The 22559-nt window shown below is 53.4% G+C and overlaps 1 protein-coding gene across 1 annotated transcript; it reads right to left on the bottom strand.

The window, feature by feature from the left end:
• Positions 1–555: 555 nt before the first annotated feature.
• Positions 556–22319, bottom strand: LOC142486043 (voltage-dependent L-type calcium channel subunit alpha-1F-like). Its single transcript, XM_075584700.1, has 13 exons — positions 22158–22319; positions 19825–19952; positions 19191–19287; positions 16841–16943; positions 16242–16343; positions 15580–15710; positions 14456–14560; positions 14028–14260; positions 8738–8860; positions 8103–8260; positions 6816–6928; positions 2588–2851; positions 556–1319 (listed from the first exon to the last, which is right to left on the bottom strand). Exons 1-13 carry the CDS (start codon positions 22284–22286, stop codon positions 1035–1037), a joined length of 1971 nt encoding a protein of 656 aa, XP_075440815.1. The 5' UTR covers positions 22287–22319; the 3' UTR covers positions 556–1034.
• Between the last annotated feature and the right edge of the window lie 240 nt (positions 22320–22559).

The raw sequence follows: 22559 nt of genomic DNA, 5'->3' as shown, positions 1-22559 counted from the left end.
TGGGGATATGACATTATTGCCTTTATACACATCGTCCCATCCCCTAGCACCCCACCGTATCTAAATCTCTGTTGTTTTCCTGCTCTCCCAATCCCTGTCTAAGTCATAGATTCCTTTGTAAACCAGTATTGCTGACCAGAGTGAGAGAGGAGAACTCTCGATAGCTTGTACTATGACATAAATTGTTAGTCCAAATAAAAAAGGTATCACCTAATACTGAAGAACTCATCTATTCTGCACTATCGCAACTGGACTAACACGGATATTTCCGGTGTGTGTGTATGTATATATATATATATATACATACATATATATATATCTATATCAAAGCTTTAGTACCGTATACATCCAGAAGAAGTATGGATTTGTTGCTGGTTGTGATACTTTTTATCGAACCAACATGAGAGTACTTCATTGATGAAATTATAACGTAGAACGCTTTCCGAAACCTCACAAGTCTCTTCTTCTTACATGTAGTATTTTCACGGCTACCACAGACCGCTGCAGACGTGACCTTCAGGGGCGCGAACCGAATCGGATAAGCAAGACAGAAAATTCAGTTGATTTTTTTAAATGTATTAAATATTCTATATACAGTACACTTAAAAAGATAGAAAATGGAACTTACAATTAGACATGATTTACTCGGCTTAGTCTCCAACCGTGACCAATTCCATGCTTCTAAACTCGCCTCTGGCAGCAAGCCCGACTACATACCCTCTCTTCCTGTGGGGGTGCGGTCTTAGGGTAAGCAGCTTTCTCACACTGACCCTCAAAAGTAGGGACAACACCCCAGTCTCTTTAGCCATCGAAGAGGACACACTGGAGAGATCTAAAGACGTACAAGCGCCCCATATAATCTGTGTCCAATTTAGTAAGGACAGAGGTCACTCCTGATCTCCCACCCAGGTCACCTCTTTCCATCCCACGTCTTCGACCCCAGATGTGCGCACAGACTCCTGTATGCCCCAAGGTCACAGTGAGTTTGCTTTGGCTGCTGTCCCTCTCGGAGACCGTCGCCCGTTCTGTCACCATCAGAACGAGGACACACAGGCCATCTCGTCCCTCAGCTCCTCCTCATCCCTGCAGTGTAGAGACTCCTCGTCGCTGTATAACAGGCCCTGCCCCGGCATGTCATCTCCGGGGGGCTGCTTGCCGCTCCCGGACCAACTGCCCTTCCGGCTTTGGGTCAACAGGTCGCTGGCCGCGCTCTCCATCTCGTCGACGGTCATGTGACAGGCGTCTGCGATCTCGCGTTTGGCGAAGGCGACAAACTTGGGGTCCCGTGCGTAGAGTCCGAGCCCTTCCGATATCAGGACCTAAGAGGGAGGGGTTCATTTGAACACTTGTATAACAATATCAGTTTGTAGGAAGATCCCTCTTATAAGAACAACTTAATACATTAATATATCTTCCTATAAAACATGCACGAGCACCCAAAAAAGATTTGTTATAGGGACTTCCACCTGAGTAGCAGCCCCCATGTGTTGGGAGATACCAAATGTCCCAGAATCGCTCCAAGGATAGACTGATGCTACAATTGTACACATGTGCGTACTACAATAAGTCCAGAAAAATCAATGAATAAATAAGTCCATGAACACACTCCCGTCCAGTGTCCCACTGATGGAATCCTGTAGATAATATGAAAACCCCCACTTGTACAGTGTTTCGTGACTATCCCGCGGGCCGGGGCTATAATGTGGTAGGGAGGAAACGAAGCAGCGGTAATGCCGTGTCCCCTGCAAGGGAACCATAAACGGCTTAGAATGCCGCAATCCTCCGCCACTGCTTTAATGAGTGCATATACACTGAAAAAGTCTGCTACAGAGAAAACTCTGACGCGTTTCGTCCACAGGTAGGGACTTTGACAAAGTCCCTACCTGTGGACGAAACGCGTCAGGGTTTTCTCTGTAGCAGACTTTTTCAGTGTATATGCACTCATTAAAACAACCTTTTATTTATCTGCGTGTGGATCTCCTATTTCATACCCTGACGGCAGCAGTGAACCGCCGGATTACCCTATTTTTGCCCATGTGTTGGGAGTAACAGACAAGCCATACACCATTTCTTGGTAATTTGGTCATCCTGCATTTAAAGGGATGGGCTGTCTGTCCCACTATACAGTGAGGGGGACAGTTTCCAAAGGGTCCCAAGTCCCGTGCATCACCTTCTTCCTAACGTCTCTGTGCCACCGTGCAGTGGAAGGCACAGACTCGCCGAAAAAAAGGCGTGTGTACCTCTCCCTGGGCACGTCGCAAAAGTTCTCGCAAATATTGACAACCTGCAAAATGTTGAATTAAAGGCTATTTGTTGATTTGCAGAATCAAAATTGCGCACTGTTCAATTATACTATGTGAATATTTGCGAAATGTGTCACATTTCACCAAATTGAGCCAGTAATCGCTTGTGGAGTTGGCAACCGTTTTTTTTTTTGGCAGAATATTCGCAGAAGCCGGTATCGGGGTTCTCTCTCAGTTTGGTGATTTCTGGTGAAGTTTTATAGGTCCGCAAAGGTTTTGTCGGCTGCGAATGTCCAAAAATTAGTCAAAAGTGCAAAGCTAGGCTAAGGCTAGTCCTTACTCACCGCCTCCACCAGGCTGTCCGCACTGCCCCTCTTCTCTCTCAGCCTCTGCCCGGGCACATGCAGCTGGGTGTAGGTGCAATAAGGCACCTTGCTCTCCTCCTCCCTATACCAATGAGTGCAGGGGATGTTGGGTAGGCTGCTGTCCTCCTCCACCAGTATAAGAGGGGCGTAAAGAAGGCGCCCGCGTTTTGGGGGGTTGGCCCAGGAAAGAGAGCCACTGGAGGAATAGGTGGTTTGGTGCCAGGAATCGGAACTTCCATAACCCTAAGAGAGGCAGAGAAAGAGAGATGCATGGGAAGGGGAGAGGGAAGAGGTAGAGGAGGGAATGCGGACAAGGTAGAGGAGGAAAGGAAGAGAGCAGGTTAGGGGGGAGAGCAAATGGGAGGGAGAGAGAAGTGAGAGGGAATTAGGGGGACAAATAGGCGAGACATGGAATTTGTATGGTGCCCACATATTCCACCGCGCAGTACAATGTGGGAGGGAGGACAACGCCATTGTAAGAGAAAAGAGAACATATACTGTATGTTAGGACAAACGCCGACTAGAGGAAGGAGCTCCCTGCCCCAAGGAGCTTACAATCTAGAAGGCGGGGAGTGGAGACACAAGGAATAGTGCGAGGGGTGGGCTACCAACGTCAGGACTCGGAGTACAAGTTTCTAGGGTGAAAGTAGAAGAAGTCAGGAGCGTGTTGGATAAACGTCCTTGGGAAAGTGTGGTTTTTAAGGAACGTTGAAATATGGCAGGGGCGAGTCTGATTGTGCGTGTTAGAGAATTCCAGAGTTGGGGGTGCAGCACGAGAAAGGTCTTGGAGACGGGAGCGAGAGGAAGTAATAAAGGAGGTGGCGGAGTGTGGACAGGGTGCGAGTGTACTTGGAGATTCGGTCAGAGATGTAGAGAGGAGCGGGGTTGTGTAGAGCTTTGTAGGTGAGCATAAGTGTCTTGAATTTGACTCTGTAGGGCATGGGGAGGTCACCTCCAGCTCTCAAGAGCCACCAACAGGCCAAGTATTCGGGATATCTCTGCTTCAACACAGGTGGCTCCAACTGCTTGAGCCACCTGTGCTGAAGCAGGGGTATCCTTAAAACCTGACCTGCTTTTGAAGACTGGAGTTGGCCACTCCTGCTGCAGGATATGGGTAGCCAGTGTACTGACTTGCATAATGATGCAGCAGAAGAATAGCGGTACGCGAGTAAATGAGCCTTGCAGAAGCATTTAGAATGGACTGGACAGGAGACAGGCGGCAGAGGGGAAAGCCAACTAGAAGCAGGTTGCGGTAGTCCAGTCGGGATAGAACGAGGGCGTGAGTAAGAATTTCGGTGGATTGTTCCGCGAGGAAAGGACGTATTTTAGCAAGATTGCCGAGGTGGAGACAACATGACTTGGAGAGAGGTACTGAATGTGCGGGATTAATGAGAAGGAGGAGTCAAGAATCCACCTAGACATCAAGCTTGGGGTATCAGGGTTATGGTGGAGCCATCTATTGCAAGTGATAAATCCGATATAGGTGAAGCGTTAGGAGGGAAAATGAGAAGTTAAGATTTGGGTATCATCAGCATGGAGGTGTTCGTGAAAAACAAATGACTGTATTAGTTCACCAAGGGAAGAGGTGGAAATGGAGAATAGTAGAGGTCCTAGAAGAGAGCCCTGGGAAATACCAACTGTGAGAGGAAGTGAAGAGGAGAAAGTACCAGCAACGGAAACACTGAAAGTGCGGTCAGTTAGGTAAGAGGACAGTGTCACAAGGACAATAGAATGGCAGGAGGAGGTGATCAACAGTATCAAAAGCAGCAGAAAGGTCCAAAAGAATAAGTAAGGAGAACTGCCCTTGAGATTAGGAGATGAGTAGGTCATGTGTGGTTTTTGTGAGGGCAGTCTCAGTGGAGTGGTTAGGACAGAATCCAGACCGGAGAGAGAGTTAGAAGAGAGAAAGTCCAGCATGGGGTTATAAATGAGTTTGGATGCAAATGGTAGAAGGGAGACAGGACGGCCGCTGGAAGGGGAGGCAGGGTCGAGAGAAGGTTTCTTTAGGATGGGTGTGACAGACGCATGCTCGGAGGATGAAGGTTGAATGAAATGAGCCTATGTTCGGAGAGGCTGAAGAGATAAGTTAGTGTAGGAATAATTGCGGTGGAGAGTGAGCGGAGGAGATGGGAGGGAATAGCATCGGCAGTGTAGGTTGTAGTGTCGGGGGATGAGGAGAGAAACCTTGACACTTCCTTCTCAGTAACTAGTTGGAAGGGGCGGAGGATGGCTTTGGGAGGTGGGAGCGTTTTTGTGTAGATGGCACTGGACAAAGTGCTATATCCTGTCGAACAGCATCAATTTTATCTTTAAAGTGGTTAGCGAAGACCTGAGCTGTAAGGGAAGTGCTGACAACTGGAGTGGGTGGGCGAAGGAGAAAGTCGGAAACAGACATTGTGGAAATGTTGAAGCCAGACAGCAAAACTGTCTAGGATCTGAGATGTAGGTTCAGGGGGACGGTAGATGATCGCGACAGGAGAGAAAGTACAGATAGAGTGTGCTTCAAATGAGGAAAATGAGAAGGAAGGACAAGGGTGTGTAGCTTGAAATATGCATTCTACTCTTCTACCGTGTCTGTTTCCTGGTCGGGGGGTATGACTAAAACGGAGTCCACCGTAAAATAGTGCCGGTGAGGGAGTATCAGATGAGGTGATCTGTGTCTCCGTGTAGCTGGTAGGTTGGAAGAGTTGGATAGAAAAAGGTCATGAAATGCGGTGAGGGAGAGTGAGCGAAAGAGGAGGGGAGAGGGAGAAGTGAGAGTGGACATGGGGGAGAGTGAGAGAAAGAGGAGGGGAGAAGTGAGAGTGGACATGGGGGAGAGTGAGAGAAAGAGGAGGGGAGAGGGAGAAGTGAGAGTGGACATGGGGGAGAGTGAGAGAAAGAGGAGGGGAGAAGTGAGAGTGGACATGGGGGAGAGTGAGAGAAAGAGGAGGGGAGAGGGAGAAGTGAGAGTGGAAATGGGGGAGAGAAAGAGGAGGGGAGAGGGATAAGTGAGAGTGGAAATGGGGGAGAGTGAGAGAAAGAGGAGGGGAGAGGGAGAAGTGAGAGTGGACATGGGGGAGAGTGAGAGAAAGAGGAGGGGAGAGGGAGAAGTGAGAGTGGACATGGGGGAGAGTGAGAGAAAGAGGAGGGGAGAGGGAGAAGTGAGAGTGGACATGGGGGAGAGTGAGAGAAAGAGGAGGGGAGAGGGAGAAGTGAGAGTGGACATGGGGGAGAGTGAGAGAAAGAGGAGGGGAGAGGGAGAAGTGAGAGTGGAAATGGGGGAGAGTGAGAGAAAGAGGAGGGGAGAGGGAGAAGTGAGAGTGGAAATGGGGGAGAGGGAGAGAAAGAGGAGGGGAGAAGGAGAAGTGAGAGTGGACATGGGGGAGAGTGAGAGAAAGAGGAGGGAAGAGGGAGAAGTGAGAGTGGAAATGGGGGAGAGTGAGAGAAAGAGGAGGGGAGAGGGAGAAGTGAGAGTGGACATGGGGGAGAGTGAGAGAAAGAGGGGAAAAGGAGAAGTGAGAGTGGAAATGGGGGAGAGTGAGAGAAAGAGGAGGGGAGAAGGAGAAGTGAGAGTGGACATGGGGGAGAGTGAGAGAAAGAGGAGGGGAGAAGGAGAAGTGAGAGTGGACATGGGGGAGAGTGAGAGAAAGAGGAGGGGAGAGGGAGAAGTGAGAGTGGACATGGGGGAGAGTGAGAGAAAGAGGAGGGGAGAAGGAGAAGTGTGAGTGGAAATGGGGGAGAGTGAGAGAAAGAGGAGGGGAGAGGGAGAAGTGAGAGTGGACATGGGGGAGAGTGAGAGAAAGAGGAGGGGAGAGGGAGAAGTGAGAGTGGACATGGGGGAGAGTGAGAGAAAGAGGAGGGGAGAAGGAGAAGTGAGAGTGGAAATGGGGGAGAGTGAGAGAAAGAGGAGGGGAGAAGGAGAAGTGAGAGTGGAAATGGGGGAGAGCGAAAGAAAGAGGAGGGAAGGGTGAGAGAAAAGTGAGAGTGGAAATGGGGTAGAGTGAGAGAAAGAGGAGGGAAGGGGAGACAGAAGCGAGAGTGGAAATGGGGTAGAGTGAGAAAGAGGAGGGAAGGAGGAGACAGAAGCGAGAGTGGAAATGGGGGCGAGTGAAAGAGAGGAGGGAAGGGGGAGACAGAGGCGAGAGTGGAAATGGGGTAGAGTGAGAGAAAGAGGAGGGAAGGGGGGTGGAGAAGCGAGGGGATGGGGAGAGCGTGAGGTATTTACCTGCCCCCGTGCCCTGCAGGGGGGGGCGTTCTGACTGTATGTCCCAGGGATCGGGATATCGTCACAGCTCCCCTGTCTCTTCAGGCACTGGATGCTAAACGCAGACTTACTCCCTGCGGAGAGAGGCAGAGTGTAAGAGGCCTGCGCAGCGCTGCCCTCGGGGGGCCCGGTCTGGGGGACATGAAACAGGGCTTTATACGGCCCGCCACTTTAACCAGCAGTTTAAGGCAAAACATATACACAAAAGAAACAAACCCCTACCCCTTGTAAGGGCAAACTTGCTTCCCCAGTCCCTATCTGCAAGGCTGGGGGAGGAGGGGCAGGGGGGGGGAGGAAGGGGAAATCCCCTCACCCACCTATCACCCCAAAGTCTCAAGAGGAACCCGTATGCAGGGGCTCTCCGTGACAGTGTTTAAGTGGGTGCCTGTTGAGGGCCGGCCTCTGGCGGGTTCCTGGGTCCTCCCTGTCCAGGGAAAAAGGTCTAGTGCAGGGGAGAGGGGAGCGCAATCTTTTCTGCCTGCGCCCCCCTGCCGGCTGTCCCCTCTTGCCGCCCCCCCCCCCCCCGCCCCCTTACCCCGGCGTTCTGGGTATTATGACATCACGTTGCCATGGCGACGCGTCTCCAGAAGCCATCTGAGCCAAGGTAAGCGCAGTTACAGAGGCCTTCGCCGCGTCCCCAGCATTTCATTTAAGTGCCTTCGGGAAGCGCGCGGGGCCTCTGTAAACCCCGCGCCCCCCACAGGCAATCTCGCGCCCCCCCCAGTTTGCGCACCACTGGTCTAGTGTCTTGTTATCAGCACAGCGTTGTGCTCAAGACTTCATGTCCCTAAGCAGCACAGCTGGGACTGTGCTCAGGAGTCTCAGGGTTTGTCCCCAGCAGGGTTTTTTCCCCTCCTCTGATTACCCAGATGGAGCTGGTTAATTGAGGAGCTGCAATTAACCAGCTCTCTGCTTGATTTCTCAGACCACCAGAGGCTTTATTTAAACAGGGATAAGGCCCTGTTACACAGAGCTATGTGTTACGGGTTAACCCCAGGGGTGGGCAGCTCCAGTCCTCAAGGGCCACCACCAGGTCAGGTTTTAAGGATATCCCTGCTTCAGCACAGGTGGCTCAATGACTGCGCCACCGGTGCTGAAGCAGGGATATCCTGAAAACCGGACCTGTTGGTGGCCCTTGAGGACTGGAGTTGCCCCACCCCTGTGTGTGCAGCCTCCCACCTGCGGTCTCCCAGGTGTAAAGGGAAGGGGGCAGAATATATGCCGAGGTGTTAGGGGAGCTGTGCTTACCTGGGGTAGGGGGCAGCAGGCGCCTGCGGGGGGCAGCTCCGCCCTCCAGGGATCCGTTAGCCTGGGGGCCGCCGTGAGGTGCTGCTGGTGGGGTCAGAACTTTCCTCCCGTCCTCGGGGGACGCGGAGCGCTGCGAGGGGTCCCCCAAACTCTGCTTCCTGGATAGAGGGACACGAGGAGAGAGGGAGGAAGAGAGGGAGGACGGTAAGGGGAGAGAGAGGGAAAGAGGGAGGGGGATAGGGATAGAGGGAGGGGGGCAGGGAGAGAGGGGAGAGACGGGGGGAGAGGGAGGGAGGATAGGGGAGAGAGAGGGAAAGAGGGATAGAGGGAGGCAGGGAGAGAGGGAGAGACGGGGGAGAGAGGAAGGAAGAGAGGGAAGAAGAATGGGAGGGAGGGGGGATAGAGAGAGAGGGGGACAGAGGGAGAGAGAGAGGGGGGGAGCGTGGGAGAGGGGCAAGGGGGAGAGGGTGGGAGGGGGGAGGGAGGGGGGAGAGGGTGGGAGGGGGGAGGGAGGGGGGAAGGGGTGGAGGGGGAGGAGGGGAGAGAGGAGAAGAGGAGAGAGGGGTGAAGATAATGATAGTATATACACATACACACTGGGGTTATATACTGTATACAATGTGTATGACACAAACCTCTCTGTCCCAGTGCTGGGGGTATATATAGGTGATGAGGCCTTTGATCTCTGCTCATCCTCTCTTGCTACTTCCTCCTGCCCGTGCAGATTGGGGGGGGCACAGCTGCTCTCTGAGCTTCTTCTGGGGGAGGGCAGAGAATACACAACACTGTATATAACTGCACACTTACCGTATATAACTGCACACTTACTGTATATAACTGCACACTTACTGTATATAACTGCACACTTACTGTATATAACTGCACACTTACCGTATATAACTGCACACTTACCGTATATAACTGCACACTTACTGTATATAACAACACACTTACTGTATATAACTGCACACTTACTGTATATATAACAACACACTTACTGACCAACACGTGTGAATCAGAAGAACGTTATCACACGGACTAGATCAGGTGGGAAAAAGTCCAAGTGGGTTAAGATGTCACCAGCCATGACATCATACTTACCTGAGCCATGACATCATACTTACCTGAGCCATGACATCATACTTACCTGAGCCATGACATCATACTTACCTGAGCCATGACATCATACTTACCTGTCTGATATGCACAGTTATAGTATCACAAAAGCCCATCATCCAACCCCCCTGTATCCACTGAGCATTTCCGCAATAGTAGCAGCCTATGGGAGTGTGCAGTGTACGGGAGTGTGCAGTGTACGGGAGTGTGCAGTGTACGGGAGTGTGCAGCGTACGGGAGTGTGCAGCGTACGGGAGTGTGCAGCGTACGGGAGTGTGCAGCGTACGGGAGTGTGCAGCGTACGGGAGTGTGCAGCGTACGGGAGTGTGCAGCGTACGGGAGTGTGCAGCGTACGGGAGTGTGCAGCGTACGGGAGTGTGCAGCGTACTGGCGTGTGCAGCGTACGGGAGTGTGCAGCGTACGGGAGTGTGCAGAGTACGGGAGTGTGCAGCGTACGGGAGTGTGCAGCGTACGGGAGTGTGCAGCGTACGGGAGTGTGCAGCGTACGGGAGTGTGCAGCGTACGGGAGTGTGCAGCGTACGGGAGTGTGCAGCGTACGGGCGTGTGCAGCGTACGGGAGTGTGCAGCGTACGGGAGTGTGCAGCGTACGGGAGTGTGCAGCGTACGGGAGTGTGCAGCGTACGGGAGTGTGCAGCGTACGGGAGTGTGCAGCGTACGGGAGTGTGCAGCGTACGGGCGTGTGCAGCGTACGGGAGTGTGCAGCGTACGGGAGTGTGCAGCGTACGGGAGTGTGCAGCGTACGGGAGTGTGCAGCGTACGGGAGTGTGCAGCGTACGGGAGTGTGCAGCGTACGGGAGTGTGCAGCGTACGGGAGTGTGCAGCGTACGGGAGTGTGCAGCGTACGGGAGTGTGCAGTGTGTGCTGTATCAAGGCAAATCTGGGGCAATATGGTGACAAATTGCATCATTTATTTCTTGTGTCTCTTTGTGTCAATAAAACAAGGTCTTTGCTCCGAGTTTTCCACCGTGAGATTTGGGGGACACATCATGTGAGATTTGGGGGGAACATCATGTGAGATTTGGGGGGCACATCATGTGAGATTTGGGGGGGTACATCACCGTGAGCTTTGGGGGGTACATCACCGTGACATTTGGGGGGTACATCAGCGTGACATTTGGGGAGCACATCACCGTGACATTTGGGGAGCACATCAGTGTGACATTTGGGGGGTACATCACCGTGAGATTTGGGGGGTACATCACCGTGATATTTGGGGGGTACATCACAGCGAGATTTGGGGAGCACATCACCGTGACTATAGAAGGAGTTACAGGACGCACAGATGATAATGAGATGTAGTAAACTCTGCGTCTCCGCGCGTCGCTTTTGTATCCGCGTTAAAAATAAACGCGCCAGGTCTGAGATGGCGCAAACATTTCCGGGTAACAATTTGCATGTAAGAAACATTTGACACCAACGCAAACAGATAATGCGTCCAAACAAACGGTCTACGCCCTTTCTTTGCGCTGATTCGTCTTCCTATTTGGATGAATTTAAAGAAATTCTGCACCCCAAAAAAATGTAAGTTCTTTTTTAATATGAGTGAAAGTGAACCCCGGTCACCCCCAAGTCTTCAGGACACACCAAAGACGTGTTATTCGCTGGCGAAGGTCCCGCTAGTTGGCCACGCCTCTCACTGAGGCGACGTTCACAATAAATCTGTGATACGACTTGAATATTTGGGGGTGTCTGGCGCCCACCGCCTCGTCCTTATTTCAGTTTCTCCAGCTGCATTTTGCGACGCTTCCGCGTCACGTGAGCCAATAAGAAGCCGCACCGGATGACGTCACAGGATTTTATTGGCGCGGGAGCTTAGAAAAGCGGCCATTAGGGGAACCCTGCTAGCCGAGCGGAGAGGATACAGGCACCCCCTACGGAGATAAGTATCTCCTGCACCAGCGGCTCTCTGGAGCTGAAATTAACGGGGTTCCACTCCAGAGACCCCCCGCTTCAATCCTATGCTAAAAAAAAAAACATTTGGAGAAGGAGCGGCTCAGTGAGTACAGACACTGACTGGCACTGAGTGTGAAGCAGGGGAACCTGGGAGAAGGAGCGACTCAGTGAGTAAAGACACTGACTGGCACTGAGTGTGAAGCAGGGGAACCTGGGAGAAGGAGCGGCTCAGTGAGTAAAGACACTGACTGGCACTGAGTGTGAAGCAGGGGAACCTGGGAGAAGGAGCGGCTCAGTGAGTAAAGACACTGACTGGCACTGAGTGTGAAGCAGGGGAACCTGGGAGAAGGAGCGGCTCAGTGAGTACAGACACTGACTGGCACCGAGTGTGAAGCAGGGGAACCTGGGAGAAGGAGCGGCTCAGTGAGTAAAGACACTGACTGGCACTGAGTGTGAAGCAGGGGAACCTGGGAGAAGGAGCGGCTCAGTGAGTAAAGACACTGACTGGCACTGAGTGTGAAGCAGGGGAACCTGGGAGAAGGAGCGGCTCAGTGAGTACAGACACTGACTGGCACTGAGTGTGAAGCAGGGGAACCTGGGAGAAGGAGCGGCTCAGTGAGTACAGACACAGACTGGCACTGAGTGTGAAGCAGGGGAACCTGGGAGAAGGAGCGGCTCAGTGAGTAAAGACACTGACTGGTACTGAGTGTGAAGCAGGGGAACCTGGGAGAAGGAGCGGCTCAGTGAGTACAGACACTGACTGGCACTGAGTGTGAAGCAGGGGAACCTGGGAGAAGGAGCGGCTCAGTGAGTAAAGATACTGACTGGCACTGAGTGTGAAGCAGGGGAACCTGGGAGAAGGAGCGGCTCAGTGAGTACAGACACAGACTGGCACTGAGTGTGAAGCAGGGGAGCCTGGGAGAAGGAGCGGCTCAGTGAGTAAAGACACTGACTGGCACTGAGTGTGAAGCAGGGGAACCTGGGAGAAGGAGCGGCTCAATGAGTAAAGATACTGACTGGCACTGAGTGTGAAGCAGGGGAGCCTGGGAGAAGGAGCGGCTCAGTGAGTACAGACACAGACTGGCACTGAGTGTGAAGCAGGGGAGCCTGGGAGAAGGAGCGGCTCAGTGAGTAAAGACACTGACTGGCACTGAGTGTGAAGCAGGGGAACCTGGGAGAAGGAGCGGCTCAATGAGTAAAGACACTGACTGGCACTGAGTGTGAAGCAGGGGAGCCTGGGAGAAGGAGCGGCTCAGTGAGTACAGACACTGACTGGCACTGAGTGTGGAGCAGGGGAACCTGGGAGAAGCAGCGGCTCAGTGAGTAAAGACACTGACTGGCACTGAGTGTGACGCAGGGGAACCTGGGAGAAGGAGCGGCTCAGTGAGTACAAACACTGACTGGCACTGAGTGGGAAGCAGGGGAACCTGGGAGTAGGAGCGGCTCAGTGAGTAAAGATACTGACTGGCACTGAGTGGGAAGCAGGGGAGCCTGGGAGAAGGAGCGGCTCAGTGAGTACAGACATTGACTGGCACTGAGTGTGACGCAGGGGAACCTGGGAGAAGGAGCGGCTCAGTGAGTAAAGACACTGACTGGCACTGAGTGTGAAGCAGGGGAACCTGGGAGAAGGAGCGGCTCAGTGAGTAAAGACACTGACTGGCACTGAGTGTGAAGCAGGGGAACCTGGGAGAAGAAGCGGCTCAGTGAGTACAGACACTGACTGGCACTGAGTGTGAAGCAGGGGAACCTGGGAGAAGGAGCGGCTCAGTGAGTACAGACACTGACTGGCACTGAGTGTGACGCAGGGGAACCTGGGAGAAGGAGCGGCTCAGTGAGTACAGACACTGACTGGCACTGAGTGTGAAGCAGGGGAACCTGGGAGAAGGAGCGGCTCAGCGAGTAAAGACACTGACTGGCACTGAGTGTGAAGCAGGGGAACCTGGGAGAAGGAGCGGCTCAGTGAGTAAAGACACTGACTGGCACTGAGGTTGGAGCAGGGGAACCTGGGAGAAGGAGCGGCTCAGTGAGTAAAGACACTGACTGGCACTGAGTGTGAAGCAGGGGAACCTGGGAGAAGGAGCGGCTCAGTGAGACACTGACTGGCACTGAGTGTGAAGCAGGGGAGCCTGGGAGAAGGAGCGGCTCAGTGAGTAAAGACACTGACTGGCACTGAGGTTGGAGCAGGGGAACCTGGGAGAAGGAGCGGCTCAGTGAGTAAAGACACTGACTGGCACTGAGTGTGAAGCAGGGGAACCTGGGATAAGGAGCGGCTCAGTGAGGAAAGTCACTGACTGGCACTGAGGTTGGAGCAGGGGAACCTGGTTCTATTCCCAGTGTCGGCTCCTTGTGACCTTGGGCAAGTCACTTTATCTCCCTGTGCCTCAGGCACCAAAAACATAGATTGTAAGCTCCACGGGGCAGGGACCTGTGCCTGCAAAATGTCTCTGCAAAGCGCTGCGTAAAACTAGCAGTGCTATACAAGAACATGCTATTATTATTATTTGAAAAAAGAACCCCCCCCACCGGGATCGCCTCTTTAAAAACTCCCATTGTATATTGCAAAAAACAAGAGTAGACAGGAAGTGACCGTGTTGCAACTTTGGTGATGTCATTTTTGGGACAGGAAGTTCCAGGTACCCAGAATGCACATGGTTATATTGTAATGAATGATCGTGTCATTACACAGAGTGGCTGATACCCTGGGGATACAGCACTGCTAAAAACAGCTCGGACTTTCTGCAAACACGGTCGTAGTGTTTACTGCGGGTATTAGGGACCCCACAGGACACCCCTTTGCTAGCAGAGAAGTCCAGCGGTACTACCCTCCTCTGCCCCGTCCATCTCCCCTGGTATCACACGTGTGTTACATGCCGTGTTGCACGGTCTCCAACTCACCTGCGTGCGCTCGGCTCCCTTTTCTTCCCGCTGGGTGGTGGGGGAGGAGGGGGCAGCAGGCTGTCCTTGGATCCCCCACCGGGGCGGTTGACCAGAGATGACCGTCGGGAAGTGGGGAGCTGCTCGTCTCCTCCCCCGGCAGAGCTGGCGAGAGATAGCACAGATGCCGAGGCGTGATGGTCAGTGGCCGGAGCTGGGACAGCGCTGTCACACAGGGGGTGTTCTTCTGCGGCCTGGTCAAGAGAGATGCAGGGGTCAGCGACATCCCCCTACACCACATTCCCTTCACCCCCTTCCACTGTGCTTTGCCTTCTTCTGCTCCACTCTGCCTCCCGCCCTCCCCTCTGCCGCCCGCCCTCCACTCTGCCTCCCGCCCTCCGCCTTGCGCTCTGCCTCCCGCCCTGCGCTCTGCCTCCCGCCCTCCTCACCTGGCGCACTCCGTCTCTCAGCGCTGAGAGGTCTTCTTCCTCCAGATCACAGGATAATGCTCTGCGAATCTCCGAGCCAAGATCCTGTAGGCTCCGCAGTCCAGCCTGGGAGAGGGCCAGAAAGGGGAGAGAGAAAGAGAGGAAGGGACGGAGAGAGAGGGGATGAGAGAGAGAGAGAGAGAGAGAGAGAGGGGATGAGAGAGAGAGAGGGGATGAGAGAGAGAGAGAGAGGGGGGATGAGAGAGAGAGAGAGAGAGAGAGAGAGAGGGGATGAGAGAGAGAGGAGAGAGAGAGAGAGAGAGAGAGAGAAATGGAGAGGGAAAGAGAGAGAAACAGAGAGAGAAACAGAGAGAGAAAAAGAGAAACAGAGAGAGAAAAAGAGAGAAAAAGAGAGAGGGAGAGACAGAGGGAATGAGAGAAAGAGAGAGAGAGATAGAAGAAGAAGGAGTGAGAGAGGATAAAGGAGAGAGAGGGTGAGAAAGTGAGTGAGCTTGAAAGAAAGAGGGGGAGAGAAAGAGAGAAAGTGTGAGAGAGGATAAAGAAGAGAGAGAGAAAGAATAAGAAAGAAAAAGAAAGCAAGGGTAAAAAAAAAAAAAAAGAGAGAGATATAAAACCCTCAAACAGAGTGAAGAGACAGAGAAGGAGGAGATGGAAAGAGAGACAGGTGGAGAGAACGAGAAAAGAGCAGTGAGAGAATGTGACAGTAAAGGAGGAGATATCATGGAATAAATCATTAAATCTAATACCGGTTATGTAGCAAAATAAAGGAGAAGTGAGAAGGAGTGGGTGGTACGACACCTTTTATTGTCCCAACAGGCAGTTGATAAGTTACAAGCTCTCAAACCTTCTGCCAGACCTGAAGAAGAACCCCGCGAGGTTCCCAAGCTCCGAACTTAGTATTGGACCAATAAAAGGTATCAGACGTCCTACTCCCCTCTCCCTCCTTCTTACCTTACTACATGGAAGGAAGGTCCCCCACCCGTCAATCTCTCATACCGGTCACTAACATCCCAGGCCCGGGTCAGCAGCAGGATCTGACACCCACAGTACCTCCGAGCCCCGGCAGTATCAGAGCGCGGGGGGTTTAATTACACTGATTATCCGGGGGGGGGAGGGGCGCTGACCTGCAATGTGGTAGAATTGCTGGGCAAGTTCTCCGTCCCAAGAAGACCCTTCTCCTTCCTGCGTCGAAACTTGCGGAAGTAATCCTGGATCAGGAAGGTGGCGTAAAACTTTCCGACCGTCACCTCCTCCTCTGGGGGAGAGAAGAAAGCATGTTTGGGTACAGATAATAGGAAGCCGGAGCCAGAGCCGGAGCCGGAGCAGGAGCCGGAGCAGGCCCTCTCCTCAGCTACTGGGCGCGTAAATACCCAAATATTATTGTCATTGGGGTTCACATCCTCGTGGTTCTGTGCTCCAGAATAACACCGGTAAGTGCGCTTATTTGAAACAACAAGATATACATCACCCAAGCAGGAACCCGGAGAGATGACAGAGCACTATAGTCCAACTAGTGACACCAACTGTGGGACCTTCATGAAGGTCTACTGTGCTGTGTTGTCTCCCCAGGTTCCTGCTTGGGTGATATATATATATTCATCTCCGGCGGCATCTTCTTTTGTTGCCATGACTTGAGGCCGCAACGTCACGTGGCGCTGCGTTGCCATGACATTGCGACGCAGCAACGTCACGACAACGGGACGGAGATGAGGAGAAGGTAGGAGGCCCGGGTACCGGCACCTAGAAAGCACTGTATATGTGGGGTGGGGTCCTGTTTGGGGCTGACCTTCGGGGGGCGGGATGACCTCGTCCAGCATCTTCTGTTTGGTTCGTTTCCAGATCTTTTTGATCACCGCTCTCAGCTCCTCGTTAGCAGCGTCCAGGTTCCCTGAGAGAGACACAGCGTGCAGAAGTGACCACGCGGAGTGGGCGGAGGTGGTGACCAGTCCCAGAGAGGACGGCGCCAAGCGATCCAACGCAATCCAACGCAAAGACAGGTTACCTTGTTCTCATACTATGTGGGTACCACCTACTTTCCCTGATCTTGCACATTACATGAAGTATTGAGTAACCTGCACGTTACCTGCAGTATTGAGTAACTTGCACGTTACCTGAAGTATTGAGTAACTTGCACATTACATGAAGTATTGAGTAACCTGCACGTTACCTGCAGTATTGAGTAACTTGCACGTTACCTGCAGTATTGAGTACTTCGCATGTTAACAGCAGTACTGAGCATTTTTGCCCATGCCACCACTAATAATACCAAGATATCTTTCTAACGCAGAACTGACAGTATGCGCAGTGCTGTGCACGGACACCCCCCGCCCCCCATTCCTAGCAGTAAAGGGTTCTGACCCCGGTCAGTAGGGGGAGCTCCCGTACCTTCGGTTTTGATTCTCAGCGAGGTTCGCACCAGGGCGAAGAGGGTGGCGTTAAACGTGACCGTGCCGTCCGCGTTCAGCGGCATATTCATGGCGACCAGTCTCTGAGAAGAGAGAGCGGCAAAAACGTTCACGGGCGCGTGTCCCCCGCGCAGATGTAGCAGCTGTTAATGCTTCTGCTGGCGCCTTGTGGCGGGACGCGCACATCGCCCCAGTGTCAAGACATTAGCTGAGCGTGAAAAGGGGGCGGGGCTAACACGCGCCTGCAACCGCTGGCGCACGCCAACATCTGCAACAACGCCCGCTGCGTCGGGATATCTTAATGTGTATAGCGCCATCCATGTACACAGCGCATCACAGCAGTAATACACAGGGCAACGTCACGGGAATAAGCGCTACAGGCAGAAAAGTAACATTAGCAGCCCCTGCCCCGGAGAGCTTACAATCAGAGTGGTGAGTAGGGGGAACGTACAGAGACAGCAGGAGGGGGTAATTAGATTGTAAGCTCTTCGGGCAGGGACTCCTTTTCCTAAATGTCACTTTTATGTCTGAATCGCTTATTCCCATTTATTTTATTTGTTATTTATATGATTGTCCCGTGTATTACGGCTGTGACGCGCTGTGTACATTAATGGCGCTGTATAAATAAAGATATACATACATTACGGTAAGTGCGTCTGCAAGGGGGGAACTTTCATGAAATGCTTCATTGCAGAGGTGGGTTTAAGATAGCCCTTAAAGGTGGGTATAGTGAGATATTAGTGTGAGATGTAAGGAGGGGCAGAGGGGTGCATAGTGAGATATTAGGGTGAGATGTAAGGAGGGGCAGAGGGGTGCATAGTGAGATATTAGGGTGAGATGTAAGGAGGGGCAGAGGAGGGTATAGTGAGATATTAGGGTGAGATGTAAGGAGGGGCAGAGGGGGGTATAGTGAGATATTAGGGTGAGATGTAAGGAGGGGCAGAGGAGGGTATAGTGAGATATTAGGGTGAGATGTAAGGAGGGGCAGAGGGGGGTATAGTGAGATATTAGGGTGAGATGTAAGGAGGGGCAGAGGAGGGTATAGTGAGATATTAGGGTGAGATGTAAGGAGGGACAGAGGAGGGTATAGTGAGATATTAGGGTGAGATGTAAGGAGGGGCAGAGGAGGGTATAGTGAGATATTAGGGTGAGATGTATGGAGGGGGAGAGGAGGGTATAGTGAGATATTAGGGTGAGATGTAAGGAGGGGCAGAGGAGGATATAGTGAGATATTAGGGTGAGATGTAAGGAGGGGCAGAGGAGGATATAGTGAGATATTAGGGTGAGATGTAAGGAGGGGCAGAGGAGGGTATAGTGAGATATTAGGGTGAGATGTAAGGAGGGGCAGAGGAGGATATAGTGAGATATTAGGGTGATATGTAAGGAGGGGCAGAGGAGGGTATAGTGAGATATTAGGGTGAGATGTAAGGAGGGGCAGAGGAGGGTATAGTGAGATATTAGGGTGAGATGTAAGGAGGGCAGAGGGGTGTATAGTGAGATATTAGGGTGAGATGTAAGGAGGGGCAAAGGGGTGTATAGTGAGATATTAGGGTGAGATGTAAGGAGGGGCAGAGGGGTGTATAGTGAGATATTAGGGTGAGATGTAAGGAGGGGCAGAGGAGGGGATAGTGAGATATTAGGGTGAGATGTAAGGAGGGGCAGAGGAGGGGATAGTGAGATATTAGGGTGAGATGTAAGGAGGGGCAGAGGAGGGTATAGTGAGATATTAGGGTGAGATGTAAGGAGGGGCAGAGGAGTATACAGCCTTAAATTAGAGGAATATTCAGGATTTGATAGGAAGCAAGGAGAGGGATTTCAGCAGGAGAGACGCGGAGACAGATTTAGGAGAGTGAAGTGATTCTAGCAGCAGCGTTTAGGATAGATTGTAGGAAATAGGAAGGCCGGAGAGTAGATTACAATAGTTAAAAATGGAGAGAAGGCGGGTATCGGTCTGCTGCGCATGAGTGAGTACTAACCCCAGACAGCGCTCCTAGATCTGCAGACGGGAAGCAGATATATATATATATAGATGTGTGCATAAAAACTGCACGAGATTTAGCAAAGTGAATTAATTCATTAATTAGAAAGCAGCTTTTAGGAGCTTTTCCTTTGATAAATCTGGTGCTGGTCGTTTTTATGCACTTTCGTCCCAGTTTTGCAGCCGCCGGACTTCGAGTCCAGCCTCTGCACCTTGGGGTAGTACAAAGGAGGCAGTAACACCTGCCCACTATAGCCACTTGTATTCAATATTAGCGGTATGTTAACCCATTATCTCCCCATGTAGTGGTGCCCAGCAGGGCCCTTATACATGGGCAGGGCGTGCCCCTCACCTTACACGCCACGCGGTGCGGGCACAGCTTTCCGAAGCCCAGGGGCGGCTGGATCCTGCGCAGCAAGGTCACCACATCCAGGTGTTTGATGCGACCCCTGGGGTGGGAAGGCAGGGTCACTCACTGTGGTCACTCCTCACTTTCTCCCGCTCTGCAGCCCGCGGAGGTGATGGGGGCATGGTAAGGTGGGGGGGGGGGAGAGGGGGGGGGAGGGTGGGGAGGGGGGGGGGGGTGGGAAGGCAGGGTCACTCACTGTGGTCACTCCTCACTTTCTCCCGCTCTGCAGCCCGCGGAGGTGATGGGGGCATGGTAAGGTGGGGGGGGGGGGAGGGGGGGGGAGGGGGGGGGGGGGGTGGGAAGGCAGGGTCACTCACTGTGGTCACTCCTCACTTTCTCCCGCTCTGCAGCCCGCGGAGGTGATGGGGGCATGGTAAGGTGGGGGGGGGGGTGGGGGGGGGGAGGGTGGGGAGGGTGGGGGGGGGGGGGGGGTGGGAAGGCAGGGTCACTCACTGTGGTCACTCCTCACTTTCTCCCGCTCTGCAGCCCGCGGAGGTGATGGGGGCATGGTAAGGTGGGGGGGGGGGGGGGAGGGTGGGGAGGGGGGGGGGAGGGGGGGGGAGGGGGGGTTACTTACTTGGCTTCTGGGTCATATTCAGACCAGATCCTTTTAAACTCATCCAGGTGATGGGGGCCCAGAATGGACCAGTCCCGTGTGAGGTAGTCAAAGTTATCCATGATGACGGCCACAAAAAGGTTGATAATCTGAGACCCGCAAGGAGGAAAAAGTCACGTAAGTGCACATACTGTACAGCAGGATATCCTAACCTTACAAGTGGGGTCAGAGAGGGTGAGAGAGAGGTCAGAGGGATGAGAGGGAGAGAGGTCAGAGGGATGAGAGGTCAGAGGGATGAGAGGGAGAGAGGTCAGAGGGATGAGAGGGAGAGAGGTCAGAGGGATGAGAGGGAGAGAGGGATGAGAGGGAGAGAGGGATGAGAGGGAGAGAGGGATGAGTGGGAGAGAGGTCAGAGGGATGAGAGGGATAAGAGGGATGAGAGGGAGAGAGAGAGAAGGTAAGAGAGATGAGAGGGGCACAGTGAGAGAGAGAGAGTGAGGGGGGGTCAGAGAGATGAGAGGGGCACAGTGAGAGAGAGAGAGGGGGGGTCAGAGAGATGAGAGGGGCACAGTGAGAGAGAGAGGGGGGGAGGGGGGGTCAGAGAGATGAGAGGGGCACAGTGAGAGAGAGAGAGGGGGAGGGGGGAGGTCAGAGAGATGAGAGGGGCACAGTGAGAGAGAGAGAGGGGGGGTCAGAGAGATGAGAGGGGCACAGTGAGAGAGAGAGAGAGGGGGGAGGTCAGAGAGATGAGAGAGGCACAGTGAAGAGAAGAGAGAGAGGGGGGGGGGTCAGAGAGATGAGAGGGGCACAGTGAGAGAGAGAGAGAGGGGGGGAGGTCAGAGAGATGAGAGGGGCACAGTGAGAGAGAGAGAGAGAGAGAGGGGGGAGGTCAGAGAGATGAGAGGGGCACAGTGAGAGAGAGAGAGAGAGAGGGGGGGGTCAGAGAGATGAGAGGGGCACAGTGAGAGAGAGCGTCAGAGAGGGGGAAACACCCAGAGTAGGGGTAACTGCTCCTTTAAATATAGGTGATAATCCTACTGTTTTAAATTTATTTGGGGGCCAATCCTGAAATCTCGGTCCCCGTGCTTTGTGCACTGAATACAGGACGGGGGCCCAGTTCCTCTTAGCAGGACCCTGGTTAGAAAGATTGCAAGCCACGGATACAGAGCCACGGACACAGAGCCACGGAATGCGTCTCTGCGGCCAAAGTGCCTTTAAAAATGAGTGGTTCTGTGTCAGATTTCAAGAAAGAACGAATGTATTCGCCTTCCTTTTTGTTATTAAACATCTCTTTCCCCCGCGCTGCTTGTCGCTCTGGCAGTGATAATGGCCTATAAGCTATAATTAGATTGTAAGCTCTTCGGGGCAGGGACTCCTTTCCCTAATGTTACTCCTATGTGTGAAGCGCTTGTTCCCGCTATGTTATATTATTATTATTATACCACGTGCATGGTACATGGATGGGGACATACACATACATAAGCGCCCCCACTACAGGAAGGAGTTACCCCCTCTCCTGTATCCCCCCGCTCACCAGGAAGGTGTTACCCCCTCTCCCGTATCCCCCCGCTCACCAGGAAGGTGTTACCCCCTCTCCCATATCCCCCCGCTCACCAGGGAGGAGTTACCCCCTCTCCCGTATCCCCCCCGCTCACCAGGAAGGTGTTACCGCCTCTCCCGTATCCCCCCGCTCACCAGGAAGGTGTTACCCCCTCTCCCGTATCCCCCCGCTCACCAGGAAGGTGTTACCCCCTCTCCCATATCCCCCCGCTCACCAGGAAGGCGCTCCCCCCTCTCCCGTATCCCCCGCTCACCAGGAAGGCACTCCCCCCTCTTCCGTATCCCCCCGCTCACCAGGAAGGTGCTCCCCCCTCTCCCCCCGCTCACCAGGAAGGTGTTACCCCCTCTCCTGTATCCCCCCTCTCCCCAGGAAGGCACTCCCCCCCTCTCCCGTATCCCCCCACTCACCAGGAAGGCGCTCCCCCCTCTCCCGTATCCCCCCGCTCACCAGGAAGGCGTTACCCCCTCTCCTGTATCCCCCCGCTCACCAGGAAGATGCTCCCCCCTCTCCCGTATCCCTCCTCTCTCGTATCCCCCCCTCTCCCGTATCCCCCCGCTCACCAGGAAGGCGCTCCCCCCTCTCCTGTATCCCCCCTCTCCCCAGGAAGGCACTCCCCCCTCACCCGTATCCCCCCGCTCACCAGGAAGGCGCTCCCCCCTCTCCCGTATCCCCCCGCTCACCAGGAAGGTGTTACCCCCTCTCCTGTATACCCCGGCTCACCAGGAAGGCGCTCCCCCCTCTCCCGTATCCCCCCTCTCTCGTATCCCCCCCTCTCCCGTATCCCCCCGCTCACCAGGAAGGCGCAGAGCATGAAGAAACTGATGAAATACACGATGGCGAAGTTACTCCCGCACGTAAACTCCTCCTCGGGAGTAAACTCCGACTCGGGGTCACACCTCTTGCCGGGCAAACTGGCCAGCATGATCTCCTGCCAGGCCTCTCCCGTCGCGCACCTACAGAGGGGGAACGGTAACTCAGGTGTGTGTGTCAGTGCACGTGTGTGTGTGTATCAGTGCCTGTGTGTATATATGTGTGTGTGTCAGTGCGCGTGTGTGTGTATCAGTGCCTGTGTGCATATATGTGTGTGTGTCAGTGCGCGTGTGTGTGTGTCAGTGCCTGTGTGTATATATGTGTGTGTGTCAGTGCGCGTGTGTGTGTCAGTGCCTGCGTGTATATATGTGTGTATGTCAGTGTG

The sequence above is a fragment of the Ascaphus truei genome, unplaced genomic scaffold (genome assembly GCF_040206685.1).
Source record: "Ascaphus truei isolate aAscTru1 unplaced genomic scaffold, aAscTru1.hap1 HAP1_SCAFFOLD_718, whole genome shotgun sequence".
Lineage (NCBI taxonomy): Eukaryota > Metazoa > Chordata > Amphibia > Anura > Ascaphidae > Ascaphus > Ascaphus truei.
This window is presented reverse-complemented; position numbering and strand designations above follow the sequence as displayed.

Coding starts and splice junctions, on each gene's coding strand:
- LOC142486043 (XM_075584700.1), bottom strand. CDS start 22,286: ATGCTGGCCAGTTTGCCCGGCAAGAGGTGTGACCCCGAGTCGGAGTTT. Junction 19,288..19,824: donor GAATATGACCCAGAAGCCAA/GTAAGTAACCCC, acceptor TTCCCACCCCAG/GGGTCGCATCAAACACCTGG. Junction 15,711..16,241: donor GGTCATCCCGCCCCCCGAAG/GTCAGCCCCAAA, acceptor TCTCTCCCCCAG/AGGAGGAGGTGACGGTCGGA.